The sequence below is a fragment of the Engraulis encrasicolus genome, chromosome 14 (genome assembly GCF_034702125.1).
Source record: "Engraulis encrasicolus isolate BLACKSEA-1 chromosome 14, IST_EnEncr_1.0, whole genome shotgun sequence".
Lineage (NCBI taxonomy): Eukaryota > Metazoa > Chordata > Actinopteri > Clupeiformes > Engraulidae > Engraulis > Engraulis encrasicolus.
Window position 1 is genome coordinate 43,192,478 of NC_085870.1, and position 27,596 is coordinate 43,220,073.

General features: G+C 43.6%; 1 protein-coding gene across 2 annotated transcripts; it reads right to left on the minus strand.

Moving 5' to 3' along the window:
- Nucleotides 1–27,199, minus strand: LOC134462668 (transcription initiation factor TFIID subunit 4-like). Of its 2 annotated transcripts, none has more exons than XM_063215810.1 (15): nucleotides 25,990–27,199; nucleotides 25,247–25,386; nucleotides 22,465–22,581; nucleotides 21,907–22,020; nucleotides 21,161–21,283; nucleotides 20,567–20,656; nucleotides 18,552–18,761; nucleotides 11,958–12,090; nucleotides 10,901–10,943; nucleotides 8,708–8,877; nucleotides 6,776–6,906; nucleotides 6,400–6,525; nucleotides 3,686–3,742; nucleotides 2,199–2,318; nucleotides 1–1,506 (listed from the first exon to the last, which is right to left on the minus strand). In XM_063215810.1, the coding sequence occupies exons 1-15, from the start codon at nucleotides 26,672–26,674 to the stop codon at nucleotides 1,354–1,356; spliced, it is 2,412 nt and encodes an 803-aa protein (XP_063071880.1). In that variant the 5' UTR covers nucleotides 26,675–27,199; the 3' UTR covers nucleotides 1–1,353. The 2 variants fall into 2 exon arrangements, with proteins under 2 accessions (XP_063071880.1, XP_063071879.1); XM_063215809.1 differs by having other exon boundaries at nucleotides 21,907–22,023; nucleotides 25,990–27,198.
- Between the last annotated feature and the right edge of the window lie 397 nt (nucleotides 27,200–27,596).

The following is a 27,596-nucleotide window of genomic DNA, read 5'->3' on the forward strand; positions in this document are numbered from 1 at the left end:
TGATTTTTGCATATTTTTATTACTTTTTTTTACGAGAGAAAAAAAATCCCTGGGCTGTAGTATGCAAAATAAACAAAAAACAAATCAATAATTAAAAACAAAAACAAAAAAAAACGGTAAAATATATAACTTTTAAAAACCTAATCTCTCTCTTCCTCGCCAGTGGTCTGATGCAGTTTTTCCTATGACCGAGATGGCGAACGGGGAAGAGTGGTGTGAAGAGTAAGAGCTATGGGTGGAGGAAGAGGAGGAGGAGGAGGAGGAGGAGGAGGAGAAAAAGGAGACGGTGGGTGATGGAAAGGAAGGAGAAGGAGGAGGGAGGAAAAGTGGGGAGTGGGGGGAGCGGCAGGACAAGAAAACAAGAAAGAGGAGCAGGTGGAGGAGGTGATGATGGGGTACAGCAGGCATGAGGGTGGATGCTACTTCAGGTGGTCACAGAAGATGGTGGGGGGGAGAGGCGGAGAAAAGAAGGACAACAAAAAACAGGAAGAGAAAGAGGAGGAAGAGGGGGAGCAGGAGGAGGAAGAAGGAGAGCAGGAGGAGGAAGAGGGGGAGCAGGAGGAGGAAGAAGGAGAGCAGGAGGAGGAAGAGGGAGAGCAGGAGGAGGTTGGGGTCTGGGCTATTTGAGGAGAGCACGGTGCCGCAGCTGTCAGCGGCTGGTGGAGGGGATGAAACATAAGGGTCGTCAGGTCAGTAGGAGGGGATGATGGGGGTCAGTATGGAGGATCCTTAAGGAGAAGCACGACAGCTTGGAGTGGCGGGAGGTAGAACAGGAGGAGGTGGAGATGGTGGAGGAGGGTACTTGAGCAGGGTGCGGTAGATAGTGGGTGCAGGAGGAGCTGGAGGAGGAGGAGGAGGAGGAGGAGGAGGAGGTGATGGCTACTTGAGGAGAGCACAGGAGGAGCTGGAGGAGTAACAGGAGGAGGTGGTGGTGATGGCTGCTTGAGGGGGGCGCAGTAAAGTAGCTGAGAGCAACTGGTGGAGGAACAGGAGGAAGAGGCGTTAGGCGTGGAGGAGGAGGAGGAGGAGGAGGAGGAGGTGGTGGGCGCAATAGATAGTGGACGCAGGAGGAACAGCAGGGGGAGGTGGCGATGGTGGGAGGTGGTGGAGGCTACTCGAGGAGAGCACAGTAGATAATGGGCGCAGGAGGAGCTGGGAGAGGAACAGCAGGAGGTGGTGGTGACGAGAGGTGGTGGAGGCTACTCGAGGAGAGCACAGTAGATAATGGGCGCAGGAGGGGATGGAGGAGGAACAGCAGGAGGTGGTGGTGGTGACGAGAGGTGGTGGAGGCTACTTGAGGAGGGCGCAGGAGGAACAGCAGGAGGAGGTGGTAGTCGTGGGAGATGGTGGAGGCTACTTGAGGAGGGCGCGGTAGAGCAGCTGCGAGCGGCTGGTGGAGCGTTCGCTCTCCAGGCAGTTGAGCAGGTCCCTGAGGTTGATGCGCGTGATGCGCTGGCGCGTGTACTGCCTGGAAGGACCTGAGCTGGAACTCGCCGAGGACGAGGCCTGACAGAGAGACACGGACACACAGAGAGATGATGTTCAAATGTGCACTGTGTAGGATGGTGGCCAGAGCAGGTATTGCAACTACGCTGCCTATTACCAAATTTGATCTTTTCATGAATATTTACTAAATTAAAAAAATAATACTTACTAGTATGACCAAAGTACAGTGAGTAATGCAGCTAAAAATGTCTACTTCTGGAAATTCAAAATGACGGACAATGAAGAATATTCCCCCCTTTTTATGTAGGAAAAGTGTAATTTAGTTCAGTGCAATTTTCCCAGTCATAATGAATACTTAGAAAGTGGTGATAAGTATAGGGTAAGTAAAGGGTACATTTGTATATTCTGGAAATAAACTATGAAAAATGTTAAAGAGTGCACCTTTGATAGATCGGAGATCAGAGCAGCTTATGCCGTAATTTCTAAATGGTTTGGCTTGCGTTGAATTGGTGTGTGTGTGTGTGTGTGTGTGTGTGTGTGTGTGTGTGCCTGTGTCAGTGAGTGAGTGAGTGAGTGAGTGAGTGAGTGAGTGCGAGAGTGCGAGAGTGCGAGAGTGCGAGTGTGAGTGCGAGTGCGAGTGTGAGTGCGCGAGTGTGTGTGTGTGTGTGTGTGTGTGTGTGTGTGTGTGTGTGTGTGTGTGTGTGTGTGTGTGTGTGTGTGTGTGTGTGTGTGTGTGTGTGTGTGTTCCTCACCTCAGCAGCCCCAGCGCTGCCTGGAGAGTCCATCTTCTTCCGCTTCCTGGGCCCGATGGCGGCCAGAGCAGTCAGGTTGGCGTCCCTCTGCCTGATCTCCGCCAGCTCCTGCTGCTGCATCTGTTACACACGCATGCACGCAACACGCACGCAACACGCACGCAACACGCACGCAACACGTACGCAACACACACGCAGACACACACGCAGACACACACGCAGACACACACACACACACAGAACACGCACACAGAACACGCACACAGAACACGCACACGCAGACACACGCAACGTGCACACATTCACACACACACGCACGCACGCACACAGTGCAGACAGGCACACGCACACACACACACACACACACACACAAACGCACGCGCACCAACAGGCACACATGCACGCACGCACGCAAACACACACACAAACAAACACGCACGCACAAGACAGAGATACACACACAGAATTGTAAAGGCCGACCCATACACACTGTCACAGTAAATATTAACGTAGCTCCACATCAAAAGAGCCCCAAGTGCATGTGAGCGTATGCGACCACAAATACATGCAGACACACCCACACACACAAATGTGAACATGATCAGAATTGTAAAAGATCACTGCTCACACAAGCATAGTAAATGCCAAAGCAAGTGGAAGCGTAAACGTATTGAAACACGTACACACTAACATACACAAACACTATAACAAAATCCTTTCCCTTCACATAAGATGCAAACTCAGTGGAGCGACGCCAGTTTAAACTCAATTTTCCAGCCCACAGCCGACGGAGGGCAAAACACTTTTTTCTGTCAACATTCAGCAGTGACGATGTATGAACTGTTCAAAGACGAGAGCCATGAAGCATGTCGCCTATGCCCTCCTTGCCTATGCCGTTGGCATATCTAGCAGGCTATATTATTATCTAAACCTCAGGCCACGTACCCATCCTTTAGCATGAAGGTGTAAAAGTGTGGCCTGAATGACTTGACTATTGAGCGCTCATCACTCTGGGAGAAGTTAACCAGATACTGAACTTTAACAAGGGCAAACGTGTTAAAAAGCCTTACTGGTTTCATTTTATCTGTGTTTTTTTATGGGCTAATGCACATAAAATAATTAGTAATTGTTAATTAATGTACTGCAATAAACTTGCTTCTCAGGTAATCCATTAAAACAAGACAAAAAACATTTAATCCATATAACAGTGGTACTAGCCGTACCACTCTGACATGTGCTTCAACTAAAACGTCATTGACCCTCCTACTGATTACCCTAGTAACCTAGTAACCTAGATTTCTTACACTTATATAATAATATAACATACATATATCATACACTTACATACCTTTGGTAACTTCATTGCTATGCGGCTTCAGGCTATAAAGCTTCAAGATATCGAAGAAGAGTATTCACAGGATAAAAAAATCTGAAACTTGCTCACTCAGCTTGAAACAGATGAAACAACATATGCTGTTTGTTTTTACCTCTTTGGCTTTCTGTTTTAATCGCAGTTGTTCAGGGTCCTCTTGTCGCGCTCGAGACTGGAATAAAACAAAGTATGAATAGTTATAATGCTGTATTCATTACTACAACTGACAAAGTGAAGTCAGGACCAAAAACTGCAATTTCAAATGCTGACCACAGGGAGTCACTATTTGATAGCTTTGCATATAAGAAATAGGTTTCAAGACCAAACCACAGTGGGTTTACATACAGTGTTGAATCTCGCCCTCAAACCCGTGCCTGCAGTTCACCTAGGGAGCGCTGTCGAGACAGCAGAGCTCATAAGGCTGGCGCTAATAACTGACAATTGTGCTCGCTGTCTGCTGAAACTTGACAATATTACTGTAAGTTCGGAGAAACCAATGTGGATTTCAATGAAATGTACAATAACCTGGGAGTTATGTCCTTCTTATTTCCTACAGCTTTGGCATTTATGAGTCAGGCTCCGCTAGCATCTTGCTAACAAAATTGCTTTACGGCCGTCGTGATCACAGCAATGCAGCCGGCCGCCCAATCCAAACGCAGTGTGTGAAGCCACTCGTGACGTCATATTGACAATAAAGACGTATTTTACAAAGATCCAGCAAGTTTAAACATTCAAACTAACTGCTGTTTGAAAGGATAATCTATGCTGCCTTTTGGAAAAATAAAATGAAACGATGATACCAATTCTCTCCCAAAGCAATTGCAGCATTGTGGTTGAGCTCCATGGGACCCCATTCATTTCAACAGCCTCTGCGCTCCTTGGCGCTCCTCTGCGCTGTCTGGATGGCGCCACTTAGTGGACAGTACCACCCGGAAAAAGTAGCGAGATTCCTCTCTCGTACTACCCATAAACTCTCTCTGACCAAACCCACAGGCAGGGACAAATTAAAACTTGGCAAAGAAAAATACTTAGAAAACCAAAAAAATCCTGATAACCCAACAGAATTGAGGAACAGTTGCATAATCAAGTGTTATTTGTCATTCAAACAGTTGACTATAGTTTAAGTACCCACATGCTAGAAACCACAATGGGAACGATGCCAACTAAGAGAAAAAAGTTTGGAGGACATCAGTTTTAATCTAGAAGTCCCTTTTTGGAGGTGCTGGAAGATGATAAATCCGAGGCATTCTCTCAGTGCAGTTGAAAAGCTTTTAAAAAATCTGGCTTGATCAATGTTCATTAACAAAAACAACCAACATGTTTCCACTTAGCTACCAACCACCAGGCCTTCTCTGTGTTGGTTGGTGTGCACCGCCTGAGAAAAGCACTCCTGTACCAACGGCATACCAGATGCCTGTTTCAACCACTCATCCCATTCCAATCAGTGTTAGCCTTCAGTGCTTGGTAAATTAACTAGGTATTGGCATCATGTTGGTCATGGGCTAAGGTAAAACCAATGCATGGCAGGATGTCTTATTCTTAACCCTTTCATGCAGATGTGGTAACTTGCCCAAGTGTCAGGTTTGGTTACTTTTTTGTAGTGTGTTGATGTCTCAGTTAAGATGGCCGGTGATTGATGGTTTGTACTGTGTTAATCTGGGAGGATGGTTTGGGCTTCCTCCTCTCCTTAGCTTCTTTCATGAGTATTTCCATCTCCTGCTCCTCCTTTGCCTATTTTCCACTGCTGGTTTTCTGGTAGACCTACAGCTCGACTCGGCCAACACTTTTTGCTTTTCGAATAGGCACGACAGAGCTCAAACGTAAAGCAAAAAAAACGGCAGCCGAGTTGTGCTGTGTCAAGCTGTAGGCCTACCGGCAGTGGAAAAGAGTCACTTGACTGTATACAAGTGAGTTGAAGTGTGGGTCTGTGTTGCGTTGATGGTGTACTGCTTTCAGTATCTCCTGCTCCTCATTGGCGGCATATAATTATTGTGTTGGTAATGTGGGTGTAGTGAGTCTCCTCACCTAAGCTGATTTCATAACCCTCTCTCTCCTGCTCCTCACTGACTGCATATAATGAGCTTTAGGTGTGTTGTGTTGTAGGTATGTGAGGCGTTCATGGTTTGAAGCAGTCTCATCTTAGGTGACATGAGAATCTCTCCTGCTCCTCCTTGGCTATAGTTAGGTTTAGGCATATTGTGTTGACTGCATGGTCTGTTGGTGGCGTTGATGGTGTGATGTGATGGTGTCTCCTCACCTTGGCTGCTTTCATAAATATCTCTCTCTCTTGCTCCTCCTTGGCTGTATATAATTATTACCTCCGCCAAGGAGGTTATGTTTTCAGTCGCGTTGGTTTGTCTGTTTGTTTGTCAGCAGGATAACCCAAAACGTTTTTGGGATGAAACTTTGTGGAGTTGTTGGAAATTACCAAAGGAATAAGTGATTAATTTTGCTGGCAATCCGGATAAAAAATCAGAGCCAGAATTTTTAAAAGCTTCTTCAGCATTGCTAGCCAAGAAATCTAGACGCCCCTAGTGACCACAAATTGAATTGTGGGACAGTTCGAATGTGTCTAACTCAAACAGAAGGCAGAAAGACTTAAATAAAAATAGGGTGTAACAGTCAAATATTCCATGAAGCAGCTTCCTTGGACGAGGTCTGCACTCTCTGAGTGCATTTCTAGTTACAATATTGTGTTGATGGAGTGAGTATGCAGGGTACTGTGCCTCCTCAATGGCTACCTTCTCTCTCCTGCTCTTCCGTGACTGTAAGTAGGTTTAGGTGTATTGTGTTGATGGTGTGGGTATCTGGGGTACCATGTCGTCTCACCTTAGCTGCCTTCATGAGTATCTCTCTCTCCTGCTCCTCTTTCCTCTGCTTCTCCATCTGGTCCAGTTGCTCAAAGAATTTCAGCTGCAGCCGCACGTCACTGGCCTGCTCATAGTGATCCCCCTCCTGGATGGACACGCACATGAACACAGTGTCAAAAACCAATTGCAATCAGACTTTAGCGCACACACACACACACACACACACACACACACTTGGAGTGTTACAAAGTGTTACAACTAAATGGATGGTACTACAAACTAATTGCTACTAAATGGATGGTAAAACAATTACAAAGTCACAACACTGGCAACAGACTAGGAAAGAATGCTGCAACCAAAGCCCCATCAGGTGAACCCATTCGCCCCTTCCTGACCTTGAAGTTGAAGTTCTTGTGCTGGGCCGCGACCGACACCTTCTCCAGGAGGCTGGAGAGCCGGTGCTGCGTGGCGTGGGACACGAACGTCACCAAGTCGGGACCCAGCTCCGAGATGCCATGTTTCTTCCCTGCGCATGGAAGAGAAGACATTTCTCACATTCCTACTCCACCCTTTTGTCATTCCAATGCATGTGAAATGACTCATTATGCTTTTTGAAGCGAGCCTCTTAATGGAAGCAGCTTTGTATTATATTACACCTAGCCAAATATTGTATCGTTAACACTTTAGAATAACTATAGCCAAGTCGCCTAATTCCGCCCGTCTCCCAATTCCGCCCGCCTACTTATAAGTGATGATAGTTACTTATGTATCCACTATTTAAGTCAGGAATGGATATCGACATGATACGGAGTTTGTATGCTTACAATTTGAAACGTGATGATATTTAAAACCAAGTCAAACGGCCATAAACAGCATTGTAATGAATGGTGTCGTAACGGCAGCATGGAACTTTAATTTCACAACGACATTCTGGCTAAAAACTCGCCCTGGCCGCTTCCCTGTTTCGCTTTAGGACCAAAATTATTCAACCGTTTCCACAGTAACGACCAAACTAATCACAGTTCCTGCATCGGTGAAGCCAGGACTACAAGTGTGAACGAAATCAGCAAAATGCCATGAAGGAATAATAAACAGTAACGGAAATACCGACGTGACCTGAAATCAAGCGGGCGGAATTGGGAGCCTTTCGCCGGTGAATTGTGCTGAAACTAGATTGTGGACATGCTGGACGTTGTCGCCAAATTACGATAGAAAGGGCTACCAATGTTAGCTAATATTGCTCATTACCTCATCTACACAGTTGCCGCTATCCAAAAATATACGATAGCATAATTAAATAGTATTTGAAATAGTGATATTATCACGTTTTCAGTGAAGTGATCAGTGAAGTGGACGGAATATGGCGACCTTACTATACCTATTCACAGCTTTATAAACAACTTATAAATAATGAACTAATTATAAACAAAATGCTAACAAATGTTTAGAAATGGGCAAGAAATAATGTTAACTCAGCAGACACAGCGCAGTCACATCGGTCCTGGAAGTTTCTCCTCCGAGGACCAGGAGGCATTAAACCACATAAATCTCACACAGTAGGAGTTGATTCCCACTCCATTGTGCAGTCATAGTTTGCTTATTACTCATTCACAAACATTTGTAAATGCTTTGTTAAATGTTAAGTATTATTAAATGATAATAAAGTGTTTATAAAGCTGTATTCTAAAGTGTTACCATTTTATCCACAGCTACAGGAAACATGGAACCTCTACACAGAAAGTACAAAGATGGAAGAACAAGGAAAGGCTACAAGGGCAAAGCAGTCATCCTTTTGAAAACCTTTTTCTATGATAAACTCAGGCACAAACACAAATTATGCCTAAGTCATAAACGTCTGTCATCCACTATTCATTTTATCCAGCACTTCTTTCTCAGTATCGAGAGTATCTCCATAGACCTGCAGGTGAGCATGGCAGCGTGTCATTACAGTGTAATGTAATGTAAAATGTTGTACAGTGTGGCTTTATGGATAGTCATGGGTAAGCGGTTAGAGTGTCGGACTTGACTCCCGACCCGCCAGGATGGTGGGGGGAGAGTAATCAACCAGTGCTCTACTCCATCCTCCTCCATGACTGAGGTACCCTGAGCATGGTGCCAACCCACCGCACTGCTCCCTTGGGGCGCCATTGGGGCCTGCCCCCTTGCATGGGTGAGGCATATATGCAATTTTGTTGTGTGCAGTGTGCAGTGAACACTTGTGTGCTGTGGAGTGCTGTGTCACAATGACAATGGGAGTTGGGAGTTTCCCAGTTGGGCTTTCACTTCACTTCACCTCACTTTAGTCCATCAGCACTTGTGTAGCGTACCTATCTCCATGATCCTGCGCGTGAGCATGGCCGTGTGCAGGAAGGCCTCGTCCTTGCAGGAGCGCATGACGGTGCCCACCAGCTCAGAGTTGGTGGCCATGATGCGCGCGCTCTCCTCCGACAGGTTCACCCCCGCCATCGAGGCCACGTCGTTAATGTCGTCATCGTCCCTACAAGAAGAATATCAATCAATCAATATATTTATACACGTTTTCAACACTTTTGAAAATTTGTGTACAGTCAGCACAGCACAGTACAGTAAGCACATTCTTTATATATACACTTCATCTTTTATATGCACTCTTTCTATTAATATGAAAATGAAGTTAAGTTCTTATTCCTCATCCAAGTTATGGTACTAAAAGGAGTTGACGTTTTAAGTGAGTGGATAACTTGGACCGATCTTAAAAGCATTTTATCTTCCAAAAAGGATTCTTTATCTCTGGTTCCTGATTATGGGGAACTGGTTTCGGTATCACTGAAACTGGAAATGGGGCTCTAGGTGAATCTTGGTACATCAAGAGCGATTGGCCAGTTGCTTACTGGTACTGCCCTTTAAGGTGGTAACATTCCCCAGAAATTAAATTCGAATATGGGTCTTAAAATATGGTCCGAATATCGAATATATTCGAATATTATTATTAATTAATTAATATTTTCCCAGCGGAGAAAATCACACAAAAAAACGAGCAATGGGCACGGAATAGACACTTTAGACAGTGGGGGAAAGTCTATTGCATGTCGTTCTACCTGTTTATTTTGTGCTGGAGATCGAATAGATACGAACAACAAACTCGAAGTGGGAAAGTAGACACACGGCACTAGCCAGGCTGTGCCCTCCTAGTGGCGCAACACTTTGAACGTCGATGATAATCAGGCAAACACGGTGTGAAAGACTATCTTGGTCCGTAACTGGCGACTGCAGATGTTAGAAGCAATGTTGTTTGGTCGTAAGTAAATGTCACTCTTAATTTAATGCGTATTCATTCAGACCAGGATTGCTAGAAATTACGTTTTGACCAAACGCTGTGTTTCTATCACCTGGAGTTGGTACGGGAGACCCAGATAGTCTTTCACAACGGCACCTTCGCGGATGCGCGCTCCCGCTCTCTCACTCACCCACACACGCTCCAACACACACACACACTAGCGTCACCCAACCTCTCCAACTAACATTGGGCTGTACCACGCTTGATTCCATTGCTGCTTTGACAAACTCCTTGATGCCGCCTGCTTTGGTCTCGCGCATCTCGTTCCCAATTCAAGCATTTCCTGACTGCCTCTTGTCGCCTTAAGCCAGCATTTGTGGCGGACGGTGCAAAAAATGTGAAGACCAGTCGCTTATCTGTAGCTACAAAAAGCTATATAGCGACTTCATGGTGCTAACTCACACCTCGCCAGCTTCCATACCACTTTATCATTTGGCTCACTTTTATTCCGTGCATAGTTTGGGGTGGGGGTGTAGAGCTCCACGTTGTAAGTCATTCACGAGAGACGACAACTTCTTACAATGCGGTTCGAACAGCAATAAGAACTCAAATGTCAAAACAATCTGCACGAATATTACGCTCGCTCTATCAACAAAGCAACTCGCAGTCCTTGCTTCCTTGTTGTGACATGTGACTGTAGCAGCTATACACAGGCCAGTAAGGGACGCACCATGAACAATTAATGCGCGCGCTGCCCTGCGCAATATTTTGTAAATGATTCGAATATTCATTCTCACGTTCGAATATACATATTTTTCCCATATTCGAATAATATTCGAACTTCGATTATTATTTTACCAGCCCTACTGCCCTTGGACAAACACAGAAACATTGCTCATTTGGACACAGAGCGCCATCATAACATTGTTAAAATAAAACTTCCAGTCGAGCATCGCAGAGTTTTTGGTCTGCAAGCTAGTAACTCTTATTACAACCATCAATAAAATCACACAAAATGAAAACCAATATCTATCTGGCACCTTGACACACGGACAGAACCTCTCCTTACGGCGTAATGGCCACTGAGATGATGATACGCCACAGAGACTCTGAGAGGCAGAACTATAAAAGCGGAAGGTCCACATTATTCCAGTGACCTGTCGCCAGGTCCAATTAAACTTTACTGACAGCCATCTACTGTCCGAGGGCAGGTGGAGCAGCACCACTATTAGGTTTACGAGGGCGCTTAAATGGGCGTACTCACTTGAATGTGCCTCCAACGCTGTCCCCGGGTTTGCCTTTGGATGCTGCGGCCACAGGAGAGAGAAGACAGGGAGAGGGAGAGTGGAGAAGGGATGGGTGGTTAAAATATGTGATGTGTACATACATGATGTGTATGTGTACTCCAATTAACTCTGTGCTTATGTACTTAAAAAAGTGATGTTGGCTATGATGATGTTCTCAATTGTGACTCGCTTTGGTTAAAAAGTATCTGCCAAATGCAATGTAATGTAATGTAAAGTAATGTGATGTAACATGTAGGTCTGGGCAATATGGAAAAAAAACCATATCACGATATGGATTACTTTATATCACGATAACGATATACATCACGATATAGTACAATTACATACGTTCTCAGTTATTCTCTTTATTTGCTCTTTACTTTTTTCTTGAAAATGGATCTTTTTATTCTTATTTTTACAGTTACATTAACGTATAGTGTGTATTGTGACACCATGAAATGTAATTAAATGATATTTAATTGTATAAAAGTATAAAATTAATAAAATTGCTATCAAGATATAAACGATATAGGAGAAAGGTCACGATATACACTTTTATATCACGATAACGATATATATCGTCATATTGCCCAGCCCTAGTAACATGATGTAACGTGATGTAACGTGATGTAACGTGATGTCCTTGCAGAAGACACTGGTTGGTGGACGAAGATGCAAACATGCATGAGATATCTGAGCCTGGTCTTTTCTTTAATTCCCATGCTTAACTGAAAATCTGAAAATGTTTTTGTCCAGCACATAGCCAGCAAACTGTTGACAACTATGCTAAAGCCGTGGAACAGTGTATCTTGCAGCTGTGAGGCAAGCAGCCCCCCCACCCCCCGCCCCCACACACACACACACACACACACACACACACACACACACACACACACACGATCTCTTAGCAGTTTACACCATGGATACACACGTGCACACGCACATGCATACACTCATGTGCTGCAGCTTATGAGCGGCTAAACTGCCAACATCACTTGAGTGTAGGAACGGCGTGTGGTGTGCACATACACTGACCTGAGATCAGCTTAGAGGGCGGCCCCACGAGCACTCGGCTCTGTGGCTGAGCCCTCAGGGTCACCATTGGGGTCGTAGTCAGGGACACCTGCGATGGTTTGCGGATGGCGCCCGGTTGGGGAGACCTCAGGACCTAAGGGTCACACAAATAAGTCAAGTCTAGGGATGCAAATTATCTATTAATTCATTAATCATTAGTTGATAGCCTTATTGATCGACTTACGTTTAATTGATAAGCAGTGTTTTCCCCCCCGAAATCTCAATGTTTCTCGAAAAAAAAAAACTACTAAATCTAAAAATTTTAATTAAAAATTGAGATAAAATACCACATTTAAATTAATTATATTTCAATTCTTTAATCCAAAGGTGATTTAAATATTCCCACTCTTCACAACCCTCTTCACACACACTCTTCACATGCCCATTTCACCTGGGTCTCTTGTCAGTTGAATTGTCGATTAATTGCGATTAATGTTTTTTTAATCGATTAATGCATTGATCGATTAAAGTCGATTAATCGATTGCATCCCTAGTCAAGTCATGTATTTATTAAATGCACACAGTTGTGCTCATAATAGCAGTGACCTTACAAAGGTTGAGTAAATGTAAAAAATGTTCAAATAAATTGTACCTCAATGAGCAAAAAATATTTTGGGACAAAGCAAGAACATTGGGAAAAGTAAATCAATCTTATAATATTTCACAGAGAGTGAGGAAATGTAATGTTCAAAACATAGCAGTGATGACATCTGTCTTTGGAAACTCAAACATGTTCTGTACAAACAAATTCTTGAAAATTCAACTTTGCAGAACATCTTGAACTAATAATATTTAGTTGAATAAAAATGGTTTCTGTTAACTACACAACTAGGGCAATAATAATCGTGATCATCAACATAAAAAAGGTTAATTATCATTAATCTGCCTTCTCATTCGTCTCGTTCAGTTGACATCATAATCAAACTGTATTGAATGGCATGATTTTATTTTTATTTATTTTTTTTAAGCGTGCACACCCGCACACACACTTCCATGCACTTTTGAAAGGTGCTATGGGAAAGGTCCAAGCCAAGGCATGTCTAGTTTCACTGGAGTTTCCACACATTTACACTAAAAACACAAAGTGCCATGGCTTATTTTGTTTAACCATGTGTTAATGTTAGTCATTATCGAACAGGTTTTTCCTGATTTGTTTCGATTTCTTGGCATACATTGTTTGTGGCTTTCTATGAACAACATTCCTTGCTATAAATGAGAGCTGTTTCCTTTATCACTTCACAATAGTACTGACTGACAGTTTCAATCACAGCAAATTGTCTGAGCACCACCACTCTGTGGTATCTGTAGCACGCCACAACACTAATCATCCTCAAAGTAACAACATACAACACCGCAACAATTAACGTCCGCTGTCTGCATTCATTCTCCTAATTCCGAAATGGAAACCATTTCCACATTTAGGCTTCAGTGTCATTTTTAGATGCACGCTAATGTGTCCCGTTAACACACCAGCAAGAACAGCTAGTGACATTTCGGTTTCTACTACCATGCTACGGTTTCTACTACATTTCGGTTTCTTCAACGGATGGGAAACACTGCACACACGAGAGCGCGCACACCGCACACACACACACACACGCACACGCACACACTTCCATGCACTTTTGCACTATGGAAAAGGTCCAAGCCAAGGCATGACTAGTTTCACTGGTGTTTCAACACATCTACCCGAAAAAAAAATCACGTGCCATTGCTTATTTTGTCTAACCATATGTTGTTAATGTCGGTCATTATCTGACAGGTTTTTTCTGATCAGTTTCCATTTCTTATTCTACTTTGTTTGCAGCTTTCTATTCTATACAAAATTCATTGTTATAAATGAGCCGTTTCCTTCATCACCTCACAATAGTACCGACTGACACTTTTAATCACAGCAAATCGTCTGAGCTCCACCACTCCGTGGTACCTGCAACACTTATCAGCCTCAAAGTAACAACATACAACACCGCGACAATTAACGTCCGCTGTCTACATTCATTCTACTCATTCCGTGATGGAAACCATTTCCACAACCAAGCCCGCCACTTTGCCGGCTTGCCCGGCAGGTTTGGTTACTCTGAACACACGCAAACACAGACAGGTAGGTAGTCAGCCTTACAGTGATGCCACACCGTTTTTTTTGTTTGTTTGTTTTTTTGTTTTGTTTTTTAATCAGATTTTACACCCCCCTTGACATTGTGTTTTACCTTTCTCCTGTACTTCCAGTCATTCTCTGGCAGGGCAAATTCTACCTCAAAGCTAGTATACACCATGGAATCGGATGCTTTAGATGCTTTGTGATAACATCCAACCAACAAAGGTTGCTGGGCGGTCCACCAGGAGCACTGTAGCATGCAACTGTAGGGTACCGCACCGCAAATCTGTCTTTGGTCAGTCTAGTCAGTTGATTTGGTGTGTATGTGTGTGGGGGGTTGGCCAAGTTGATTTCATGTGTGTTTGTGTGTGTGTGTAAAAAAGCCATTACAATATGTGCAGGACAGTTGTAGGAATGGTAGGCAAATATAAGTATGATGTTTAGTGAATGTATGAAGATGGATGGATTAATAAACACCCATTTTAAATTTTACTGATATATTTTAAGGATGAATGATTGGACTGAATGATTGAATAGGCTGTTGATAATATGATAATACTGTTTTATTGGTTTTGCTGTTCGTGTATTGTTTTAAAAGCCCTTCTAGGGACGGGCATTGGAAATTAGCTATAAATGCTGATGCAACCTACATGCTATGTATCTGTCCCTACTAGGGATGTCCCGATCCGATATCTGGATCGGATCGGCCGCCGATATAGGAAAAAAATATGTATCGGGATCGGATCGGCAAGCACGGAAAAATCCGATCCAAAATCCGATCCAGAATCCATTTTTTTCAAAGTCCGGTCCGTGTTTTCCGGCTCAACCGCAATCCATTCCAGTTTTTACTGTGGTTGTTCTGAAACTCCGGTCCGCATTTTCCAGCACACCTTCAGCTCTCGTCAGCACACACGTGGGAGCAACTGCTTAGCTCTCATTCGGCTCTCACAAGTGCAGGCAACGTAAGTTTTTCAGTCTGTGGTTTCAAAAAGCTTTAAACTGTCCTGAGTGTCCGTGAACAGTCCAGACACACAGAATTGCGCGCTTCATGCCACTCTGCCTGCGTTTCAGATGGCATTTCAGTAACAAGCACTAATGTTTGGCTACAAACACTGAACATTCAGATTTCACATGCTTCTCTCCGAGGCACCGCTTCCTCTCATCCCCCAAAGTTTGTTTGTTGCCCAGCCACTAAAGTTACTGCTCCCTTTCTGTCCCACGACATGTGAGTGTGTATGCGTGTGAGTGTGTGTGTTTCATGGACAATGCCGTCTTGCTACAATGCTAAGCAGATGTTAAATTAAGGATGTGCTAATTCACATGGAGGAGCAAAAGCATACGGTAGAAAATGGTATTGTTAAATATTATTGTGTCCACTGACCTGAGTAAATAAATATTATAGTAGCCTACTGGACAGTGGTTGTGTCCAAATTAGTTTATGATTTATTTTAGCTATTTATCTAATTCCATTTTGATTAATTTGCAGCAGTTGTTTAGTTGTGATTGTTGTTTATTGGCATTAATCTAGGCTGTATTAGGCTATGGCATAATGATGGAGGATCTTAGGCTACTTTGGGCATATGAGAGGGCCTACTAGCCTACTGTGTGTCTTGGAATTTTCTTTAGGCCTACTTTTTTGTCTATGTTAAATGTAAACTCGTTCTGAATTGTCAACATGCTGGCAGCCTACAAAAAAAATCCACCTTTGCGTGGAAAACAGATGAATACTTAAACTGCTTGAATAAGCATTCACTTACAGTTTAGAATATTATTTGCACTGATGGATTTTCAATGGTTTCCTTGGAATCTGGTTCAAGAGTAGAGCACTGGTGGCATTTTTGTTTGTGCAGTTAATTGAGTATTATTTTGCCTAATTTGTATTTAACAGGTTTCTCAGTACAAACCATTGTGTAGGCTATTACTCAAATTCACCTAATTCAGCTGGATAGTTGTTATCAAGAGTAAACCCCTTTTCACCATGAGTGTGACAAGAAAGTAAGTAGGCTAAATAACTTTCAATTTAAATACTCCGATAGGCCGGTATCGGCAGGGGCGTAGCACCAAATTTGGGGCCCTAGGAACAACCTCTTCCATGGGCCCCCCTACACACACCCCAACCTACCCAACCCTCCCTCCCCCCGCGCGCGCGCCTACCTCCTGATATTGTCATCCTTCTTGCCTTCCTCAGAATACCCCTCTATGCTTTCCTCTCCTTCACTTGAATCATTCTCATCTTCAATCATATGACATAATAGACATAATAAAAATATAAGATGTCTTAATCTTTCACATTACCAGTTATGAAAAGTAGGCTATCCATAGGGATGACTTTTCATCACTTCATCACTATGGTGTGAGGGGGAGGAGAGAGACTGATAAATCTCTCTTCACAATGCTTCCAGCCTACTATTTGGTGCACTATGGACACACGAGACATTGATATGTTGAACTGAACTTTCTTCAATGTGCATCGCTGAAAAGAAACACAGGCGCTCGCGTGCACATTCGTTCACTTGCACTGCCCCGCACGCACGTCACGTTTGCCCGTATCAGTGTTTGGGAGAGCAAGGAAAAGAGAATCAGCTGTGACCTATAGGCTACTGGTAGAAGCTGACTTCGAAATGTCGCTTAAAACCTGCGGTAAAGCAGAGTAAATAGAACAAAAGTATCGCTGTTTGGATTTGATGACGCACAACCTTTTAAAGTCAGGGCACCCCGAACCTAGTTAGGCTATAGCCTAGGTTATTTATTTCTTTGAAATCATTATTTATTAGGCTACTGCATATAATTTCAGATTTAAATTGGCCAGTAACTATTTCACAGTAGCCTACCTTGTTGTAATTTTCATGAGCACTCAATGCAGATAGGCTACCTGCTCAGCACGGAGGTAGGTAGGCTACTCTGCCTCTTTTCTTGTGCTATGCAAACAGGCTCATCTCTTGCGCTTTGCGCAGATTAGAATGGCGTCAGCAACATTCAAAACGCAGACTGGTGCCCCGTCAAAATCTCGTCATTATTTTACCACACTTCAGCTATAACGGGCGTTGTCAGATGGTCAGAGACATGGCCAAGTAACCAGAGCTTTCCTATCGACAGTGTTGAGACCGCAAAATAAAAGCAGAATGAAGGTTCAAGACTGACAGCTGTTCGCACCGTCACCTTGACATTGGCAACTGATGAACATGACGTCGATTAATATCGTTACGAGGACAGAATCAATCTGCAAATTTGATGACCACGGCGGGCAGCATTGCACCCGGTTGAGAAACTGCTTTTCTTCAAGACTAGCTATACGATTAGCTAGAATAGGCTCACCTTCTCTCAAGTTCACACCATTTGCACCTGCTGCGACAGGGGGCATCTTCACGTTCGTGACATTTTCTGAAATTGAGTGGGATTCATTTTACAAATAGCTTTGCTATCATTTGGATATTTGAACCAACATCGACCCATGTTGGTATTTTGGGACACTTGTTATGAATATAGGCCTATCAAAGACAAATATGGGTTCTATCACAATGATAGCCAACAAAATGAGATTATTTTTTTCCTTTGACATCGGCTATCACAGAAGGCCACACGGAATGGGAATGGGATAACCAGTTAGGTATCCTACTTTGTAGACTGTAATTTTGACATTTGGGCTCACCTTTCTTGCACGAAATCAGCTGCGGTTGCTTTCCTTCATTTTGTTTCCCCTGTCTCTCTTGCCTTTCTATTCTTTTTGTGAAAGCCTGGTGTTTTAGAAGTATTTCATTGCTAACCGGCTGCTGCGTTTAATGCCTAATAATGACGTGAGTGAATGTTGATTCCGCATATTGTACAATCAAAAGTCCGCGAGAGGGCGGACTAAACCAATGCGTGATAATGGGGGTGTCTGATATAGAATATAGCCGATTTGCACGCTAGTATATCCAATTCAACAGATGTATTTCCAGAGAACATTAGAATCACATAAATTACCAACATGTATTGACATTATTTTTAAAATAATGTTTTAGAAAAATGAAGGAAGAAATATTTTCCATGGGAGGGCCCCCGGTGGGCCCCCCCAGTGGTTTGGGCCCTAAGAATGAGTCAGGGTTTTCCCCCCCTGTTCCACGCCGCTGGGTATCGGTATCGGCCGGTATCGGATCGGAAGTGAAATAAAATATCGGTATCGGATCGGAAGTGCAAAAACCTGGATCGGGACATCTCTAGTCCCTATCAAATAAAACTAAACTAAACTAAACTAATGGAATCGTATGGTAACGGCTAACAGCTAGCTGGTACCATAGAATTCAATAATAATTGCTAGCTTGCAGCTAGAAGTCAAATCACATTCACCAGAATAAGAGAAAGGCTGGAAGTACAGGGAAAAGGTAAAACTCAACTCAAGGGGAGGTGTCAAATCAGCTTATTGTCCAGAATCTGTCTGATATCACAGAGTACGTGGGTGTGTCAGGCAGTGTCTGCATTACCAGTGTGGTTGGTTGGATGTGGGGTCGTGTGGGGGTGAGGCTGGCAGTGGTGCCCACAACAGTGGAGGCTGCGGTGAGGGTCGGGGTGGGGCTGGGTACGGATACAGCCTGGGAGACTGCTGATGCAGAGGGGGCCGGCGTCAGGCCTTGGCTCTGCTGGATGAAGGCAGCCGAGTCGGGGGTCAGCTGGCGCAGGGCGGGAAGACTTCTCTGGATGGGGGAAAAGACAGAGAAACACGCAGATAGACATACACACGCACACACACACATACACGCATCGCATGCATGCACGTTCACACAGAAACACAGTATGACTGTGTGGATACACTTGCATTGCTCTACCACTGCTTTATAACTGTACAGGTTTTTGATAGATATAATCCATCATTTGCCATCATTGTTTACTCTTTGTTTTGTAGCATTTGAAGAGCTTATTTGCAAAACGGTGTAAACATCAGTTTTTGACTTTTGCATTTTATTATTAGAAATGACTGTTCAGACGTGCTTTCATTTATGTGCGAATTCTTGTCGTCAAAATATTTTGAGAACATATTTTAAACCTATGTAAAACGTATTTTGCGCAAAAAGCGACGTATAGCAAAACAAGTGACTGTGGTTTTACGAAGAAATGACGAGAGAGCACCAGACTGTATTAAAGGAATAGATAACGATTGGTCCAGGAGGTGGGTGCGAAACCTGCGAAAACGGCGAGCTGCGAGTTAGTGATGCTAATTTTACGGCCATGCCAAAAATCGGGCCGACAGCTGGAGACAAGCGGTCAAAGACGGCTGTCATAATAGGCCTACGTTGCTTTGTAAAAGGTGTTTTAAAAAGTATGCCTGATAGTTCTGTGTAAAACTACCTAATAATATTACTATTTCATGTACATTTAATTGATTATTGTTGATCAAGTATTGTACCTATCGGGTTCCATATGTTCATGCCAATTTATTTTTCCAACTGATTGAAGCTGTTTGGCAGTATTACGGCAGATATCCTGCATTTGGTTATCAGTTACCTCATTTTTAACATCTTTTATGACCCAAAGGTTGATAATAATATCAACAATTTTCAAAACATGTGTCTTTGGCTTTCAATTAGCTCAAGAAATACTCTGATGAAAAAATGTTGTGAATGAACATGATGGGTAATGTCAATTTTCCAAAAATGTCAATTTTCCAAAATTTCTCAAAAAATGGACATACACCGTTGCAATGAAACTCTTCATTTATATTCATTCTATTTTATTTTATTTTAAGCCAAAGTCCTCTATACTCCCATCCATATGCAGATGTATGCAGTCTAAAGGACAGGACATACAGTGGTTGGACAAAATAACTGAGACACCTGTCATTTTAGTGTCATTTAGTTCCTCTTGCATCCACCAGTTAATCCTGTTGGATGTGGTTCATCCTTATTGGTGGTATGCAGACATTACCTTGGATACTGCGGCTCTTGATACATTACAAAGACTTGCCGTCTCGGTCAAGGATGCAACAGTTACACACGTACCAAGAATTTCTCCTTTTTGAACTCTGACATGTCGTCCATAATGTTGTGAGCATTGCAAAATTTTGAGCAAAACTGTGCTCTCACCCTGCTAATTGAACCTTCACACTTCACTTTATTGGTGCAATGTGCCATTAATGAAGATTGGCCAACAGGCTGGTCCACTTGAGCCATGCAACTTCCCACACTAAAATGACAGGTGTCTCAGTTATTTTGTCCAACCCCTGTATATGGTAACAGAAACCAAGTCAGTAGTCAGTATTTCCCCCATGCAGGCCCTTCAGCAGCTGTCTGCGTAATACAGTTGATGTTCTCGTTTGCCAAGTCAAGGTGTGCCTGAGGGCACCCCTGCTGAAGGGAACAATTGCATCTTGCCTTCACATGAGCCCACTGTGGCATGCTTTAGGCAGGAAACATGAACGCCAGTTTCATGTACATCAGAGGTTCCCAGCTGAGAGTGTAAAGGAGAAACCAACAACAGGCAAGAAGAAGAATACAAGTCTTACCTTGAGAAAAGGCACAAGGTAAGGTTGGGGTGAGGAGTTCAGCTCCCGGTACAACCGACTGGTGAAGTCTTCAGGTTCGACCTTCCCCTCCTATTCAATGCGAGCATGTGAAGAGCACAAATTTAATGAAACATGAAGCATGAACTTCAGCATCCAGTTCAAAGTATTTACATTTCATGACCATGTGTCACCATTGTTCAAGTGAAGATTTCATACAAGATTTCACATCTGTGGTGAAACGCTGAGAAAATTCTACCACTGTGATGCACTGAAGAAATGCACGCCTCTCACAACTACTCATGTTGTACTTTTAAAAAATAAAAAATAAAAACAAATGGGTGCTATAGAATTAATCAGAGAGGATAATTCAGTCACACATTGTTAAACATTTACTTGAGCTACCAGTTTAAAAAAAACTAGTTCAGTGGTGACGTAAAAAGAAATTATGAAGGCCCTCTCTACCGACTAAGTACATATTTCATGTGCCAGTTGATATGTGAGGGATAGGAGACGGAAATTAAATAATTAAATGAGTGAATTAATTAAAAGTCTGGCTAAAAATGTCTGTCTGGTACTCCAGTCCGTGGCACTCACCAGGAGTTTCCTCACGAGGTCTTTTACATTGGCCGCCGTCTCAGTGGACTGTTTCCCACTGCACGCCAGCTTGATCAGCGTCGACAAAAAGTTCTTACACTTCTTTACATTCTCCATCGTCTCCTGAAATAATACAAATCAACACATTCTGATATTACATAATTGTTACTAATAATACATTGTTATGTAATTACCATCACTTCTATCTGCTGTGGACTACTGTATGATATAAGACGTTGAGGCCAATTAAAGCAGTCAGAAACACGCTTGGCAATCATTTTTTGCAGTGTCACTGGATTAGCATCAACTATGAAGCTAGCTCAGCTCTACAGAGCATTTTTGCAGCTTATAATGCACCCTCACAGTTTAAGTATTTAAGAATGACGCCTGCTCCAAGCGGAACAATTGTCTTTGCAGTTTATGACGCCAAATCAATACTGACATATCCCCTCCTGTCTCAAACTCCCATGCACAAAGAAAACAATCCCCCTTTAAATAGAGCAGCACAGCAAGGCACACAGACATTTCAGGATTTAAGGCTTTTCCGATATCAGTTGAACACACGAGGATGCAGAAGGAGTCCTCAGACATACGACTTTAGCCCCAGTGATCTTCAATTGCTCCTGCAGTCTCTGGCAATAACAAGCCTTTTGCATGCTGATTTTATTCATGACTAGTGTGTTTCAGCACTTATGCATCTTCCTCAAGTCACGGTGTACACGCCACGCCCTCTACAGATGCGTTACCGGGGTGACTGAGACCCTGTTGGGTACCACAGCGGTCCTCTGAGGGGTCGTCTGCTGCACCGTCGTCCCCAGAGAGGGAGTCACTGTCGCCCCGGCGGCACCCATCACAGGATGCTGCTGCGCACACACACACACACACAATCATGATTAAATACTTCCTTCACTTTATCTACTAACAAATCAGACTCAAATGTATGAATTCTCTACTTCACTTCTACTAGGAATGCACAGGAAGGAGACTATTGAGATATTTTGTGAGATTAATTTCTATTGTTCTCCCCAAAAAACACATCGACAACCTTTTCCCACACATGAGGAGGACGCAGTTTTAATTTTGTCAGCTTTTTAAAAATTTGGTCTTAGTCACAATGACGAAAATCAATTTTAGTCTTCGGCATATTTAGTCATAGTCTTAGGCATATTTAGTCCTATTTAGTCTTAGCCTAAGTCTAAATGACGAAAATCAAAAAGGGGCGTTGACGTCGACTTTCGTCATTGTCCTGCTTGACGAAATTAACACTGGTAGGACGACAACGTGATTGAAGACTGGTGGCCTACCTGTAGGACAGGTGGCCTCTGGAGGGCGGTGGTCACCGGAGCAGGGCTAGGAGTGGGGGAGCCCTGCTTGGTCACCGCTACCGTCACCGGCCGGGCTACCACGGGGGTTCCAGGAGCCTAGAGAGAGATAGAGATAGAGATAGAGATAGAGATAGAGATAGAGATAGAGAGACAGAGACAGAGACAGAGACAGAGACAGAGAGAGAGAGAGAGAGAGAGAGAGAGAGAGAGAGAGAGAGAGTAAAGCCATCAGATGCATGCTTCGACCCGGACTGACCAGGTCATAACCACCACCAAGTCAGTGTAACAGTATAGGTGTGAAGTCCAGTTTATTATTTTTCTCTCTCTTTGTTTTGGCTTGCAGATTAACTTGAGAAACTTTCTACGTAACTTATTTATGTCTCTTACTGCGGCTGCTTTTGGCCAAAACATTTTTCTGACCTTTGACAATAAGTGTTCTGGGCAAAGGCTGCATGTTTTCCCACAAAATATTAAAATGCTTAACACAAGCTAGAGAATTACATGGCTTTTTTAGGGATTGAAACATTTGACAAAGTTGAGCTGAACTTAGCTAGGCTACAAAGATATTTCACCACTTAAGGCTCAATACTAACCAGGCCACAAAATACAAAAAAAAAACTGAAAAGAAAAGAAAGGGGAAAAAAAACCTTGTCAACTGTCATTGAACTGATTGTGATCAACTCAATTAGTGTACGACTTGCTGTAGTGGCATGGTTGCTAAAGTGGGCTAAGAGATGCCTTAGGGATCAATTTTGCAGAGCACGTAAAATAACTTTGTGAACAGAGCCGCGGTTCTCATCAGCCAAGCAACAATTAAGATTGCAAACAATTAAGAACAAGCAGACAGGTTGCTGAAAGGAAAGGTTGCTGAAAGGCAACATTTAACATTTCCCCATACAACCTAATTGACTTTTGCCATTCTACTTGTGCTAAAATTATAAGAATGACGCAATATTTGAGCAAATACTGAATATTCATTGTTACAGCACGTTATCCGTTGTTTAGGGCATACTCAGTAAGGCAGACAAAGTTACTCATGGGGTGCGATACTCTCTGAAGTTTGGAAGCAACTGCTGCAGCCCATCAGGACTGTTTTAAGGCACTTGACCCAGATCCAGCAGAAAAGCGTTGAAGGTTTGAATGAAATGCCAAAACCATAACACAAGCAACATCCCCCTAGGTTATCTGCTCAGGCCTGAAACTTGTTGGCAACAGAGGAAAGAAAAGAACAAGTGATAGGGTCGCCTTTGTACTTCAGTTTAAAAATGCAATTGAAATATTTGATCTGGCTATGAAAATTAGGGGCAGCCTTCAAAAACAAAATCAGAGTAGAGTATTGTTTAGGTTTGTGGTCAAGCCTGGTACTGCAATAAAACACTGAATCAAAACAGAGTTTGCATGCAGTTGCCTACATGTTAAAATACAAATGTGCCAAATTACTAGCGCGTGTGAAATCAATTTGTTGAAAAGCACCAATAGTATCTTGCTACATATCAGAACCATCTTCATTACAGTCTGAACAGTTCTTATAGAACCATTAAAGTTAGTTCTATACAGAGCTAATTCAGGGGTCAAGTGAGGTCACAGGTCCCAAAACATTGCTGTGTTCATCAGCCTCATTTCCTGTTCATTTTTTTCATGAATAGTATGCAACACACTGCATCACAGCTCTGTATTTGGTCACTTTATATCATATTAAATCAGGCCAGCGATGGGAACATCTGACAAGCTAGAAAAGCTAGCAAAGCTAGCAAAGCAACATGCAATGCAGCTCAGGCACTTGACATACATAACAGCAAGTTTTTCACCCAGCAAGTTTCTCGCCTAGGCTGTACAGCACTTATTACCGATAGGCAGGCAGCCCAACGTTTGAAAGGCATATTGTGTAGAAACACAGTAAATCAGAAGGAAAAAAACACAGTGCATCAAGTAAACATGCATGCCAGACCACTGACAAACAATGCAAAGTTCAGGCTCAGAAATAATAGGATCAGCCTCAGTGATCTTTGACTGGCGAGGTGTCGGACGGGCAACTTAACTTCAGTTTATATTTAGACCAAAGCTTAGAGCTGGTACTGGTAGTTCCCTTTAACCTATTCTTTTCCCACCGGTGGGGTATTGCCATACCTCCAATACACCATCACCAGGCTTTACCCTACTTATGTGTCTGGTTCAAAGTGTTACAGACACCACCTCTTAATCCCATGTTTTGTTTTGCAGGGTAAGATAGTGTTTAGTATATGAGTGTGGAGGTGTATGACCAGCACAATTGTAATGGAGGGTGATAGAATCATGTCGCTTCAAAAAGAACAGAACGCGATTGGATTGGATAAAAGTTCTGGGCCCTATCATAACTGTGCAATGATAGGACGCACTACCTGGTCCCATCATGACAGGATTCATCACTAATGTTAAAAAAAATAGTTTACAGAACAGAAAAAGATATAAATAGACTACGGATGTCAGATAAAATAGAATATACTTTATAAATGACCTGCTCTTCTTTCTGTCTGACAGGAATAAGAGAGCCAGTGGCTTCAACAATAATAACACCGTAAGTAAGTTCATTAGCTTCAATGGCCCAGTTGGTCTAGACACGGGTGTCTACTCCTTTACCTAAGCACCAACACCAGCACTCAGCAGTGAGTGACCTTATGCAAAATGTCCAGTGTTAGTTATCCTTCAGACAAGAGATATACTGAGCGCCTGCTGACAGGGCCTTTACTCCAAGGAGATAGATAAGAGCTTGCATGTTGTGTACCTTGACTGTTGCAGAACTGGTGGGCGTGCTGGGTCGTGGAGCCATGGCGCTCTGAGTCTTGGCCTGGGCCTGCATCTGAGCCAGGGTCTGCTGGTGCATCATCAGAAGCTGGCCAGTCTGGCTGCGAACGAGCACCATGCCTAGGGAACAACAGCCATCAAAAACACACACACACACACACACACACACACACGCACATACACACACACACACACCTTGAATTTGACACAGACAAGCACCATGCCCAGCCTGGGGAACAACAACCAGGGAAAGAAACACACACCATGACTTTGATACAGAACCCCCCCCCAAGTTGTGCTCTATTCAAAGGACAGATTACAACTGTCAAATTACACCTTCATTATTTGAAGTATTGTCAAAACAGGGCATGTGAGCCAAAATTCCCCGTCACATTAATGTATTTGGCACTTAGGTACCATGTGTCTACCCATCAGGGCGGTACTTGCACTTCAGTGACATCATTCCCCCCCCCCCCAAGTGATCATGCCACACTCGTGCTTATAAGCAGCCATCGCAGACACGTGCCTATGAGCAGTCATTGAAGACGTTGAAGAGTTAATGAGTGTTTAGTAATAAAAGTAAAGGTTAAAACAGTCAGTGATGTCCTTGTTAGCATGACAAATGAGTGTGGTAAAGGAGTTAAGTAAAGGGCTGCGATGAGTGTATGCAATGTACATTTGACAGTGAAAGCGGGGGAGGTGTTGCCGTTTTTTATATATTACCTGGTGGTAGCTGAAGATTCTGGACATTAGTTGGCTGAGTGGCTCCGGGCTGAGGCAGCCTGGAAGCAAACACCTGTGGCGCTATCGCCCGGGCACCGCTCGGACTGACATTTGCCGGAGCAATAGCAGCAGCTGCTCCCGGGGACACAGTCCTCGTAATAGTTTGCAAATGCGGACTCTGTAAAGTTCCTTGTGAAGTGGTGACAATCTGGGTCGTCGTTGTGACTTGATTCCCATTCGAGACGGCGCCAGGAGTCCCCATTTGCACGGGCGGCCTTATAGTTAACGAAGTAGTACCGCTACCTAAATTTGGCGATGGAACAGAGTTCTGCATGTTTGTGGGTGTACGAATAACCATGTTGGGGCTTGAGGCAATAACGTTGACGTTTGTGTTACCGTCAGCCATTCCAAGTCCGTTGCTAACTACCGGAGCAGCAGCTGCAGGGTTGCTAGATATGTTCACGTTGCGGATACCTGACAGCGGTGTAGCAGCAGGAGCGACACCGCTCACCTTAGTCTGACAGTTCACGTTGTCTCCATTCAAAGTTTGATACACAGAGGTTCCCGGTCCGGTGACAACGGTGTCGGCCCTGCCTTGATTAGGAAGACCCACTGCGTTGTCGGGTCCCGCGACTGGTGGAGGTCCTGGTATTCTTGTTGCTACAGTCGGACTCTGGGACATCATACTAGTGACACTTTCTACATTAAAACTCCTGTGCGGCAGAGGAGACAAAGGCGCGTGACGACTTCAAACCCCTTACACAAATGACAGGACATGGGAGTCATCTGAGTCAATATTACACCTAAAGTGGGAATAAAAAGTTACTTTAATAGTATAAATACGACTAGTTCACTGTCTCATCTATGTAGCTAACTAGCTAACACGCTTTCTATACACTTAGCAAACAAAGCTAGCTGATTAGCTTGTTAGCCTCTTGCAGTCGCTCATGGAAGTCCGATTTGGCTTTTACTAACGGTAGCAATAACGTCGCTTGCATTGCTCAATCTCCCAGGCCTACCAGCGACGTGATATGCAACAAATAGGCTTTCAGATGTGCCAAGACCTTTATGTACAATCTCGCTGTCCAATGATCCTACAATGTTACTGACAACTTTGTTGTCTACCTCCGCATAATAGAAAACTGCTGCTAGCAGCTCGAGGTCTGCCGCCATCTTCCAGGAGCCATCAGATTTGTGAGGCGGGGTTTTTCTAAATGTTAAATGCGCATGTGTAGGACGGAATTATACGTCACGTCTCACGAAATTATAAATGCTGTGATTGGTTTGCTTCAGTCCAGGCGGGATGGCAAGTATGTAAACTGCGCCATCAGAGCAAATGGAGAGAACTGAGGAATGTCTTTGAGGTAACCACACACATTTGTCATAGGCGCACAGCTGAAATATCACACAAGTCTAGGCTACCTGCTGCCTGCAAACTACTCACAGTAAGTTGGACCTTGTACAGAACAACATACACTAAATCCCAATGTACACACGACACAACTGGCATAGAACTAGGCCTATAAGCATTATGGCTCTTCTTTTATTCTCTGCCTGCCAGGAGCACTTCTCACACTCCACACAACTCCAAATTGGTTGACATTTGG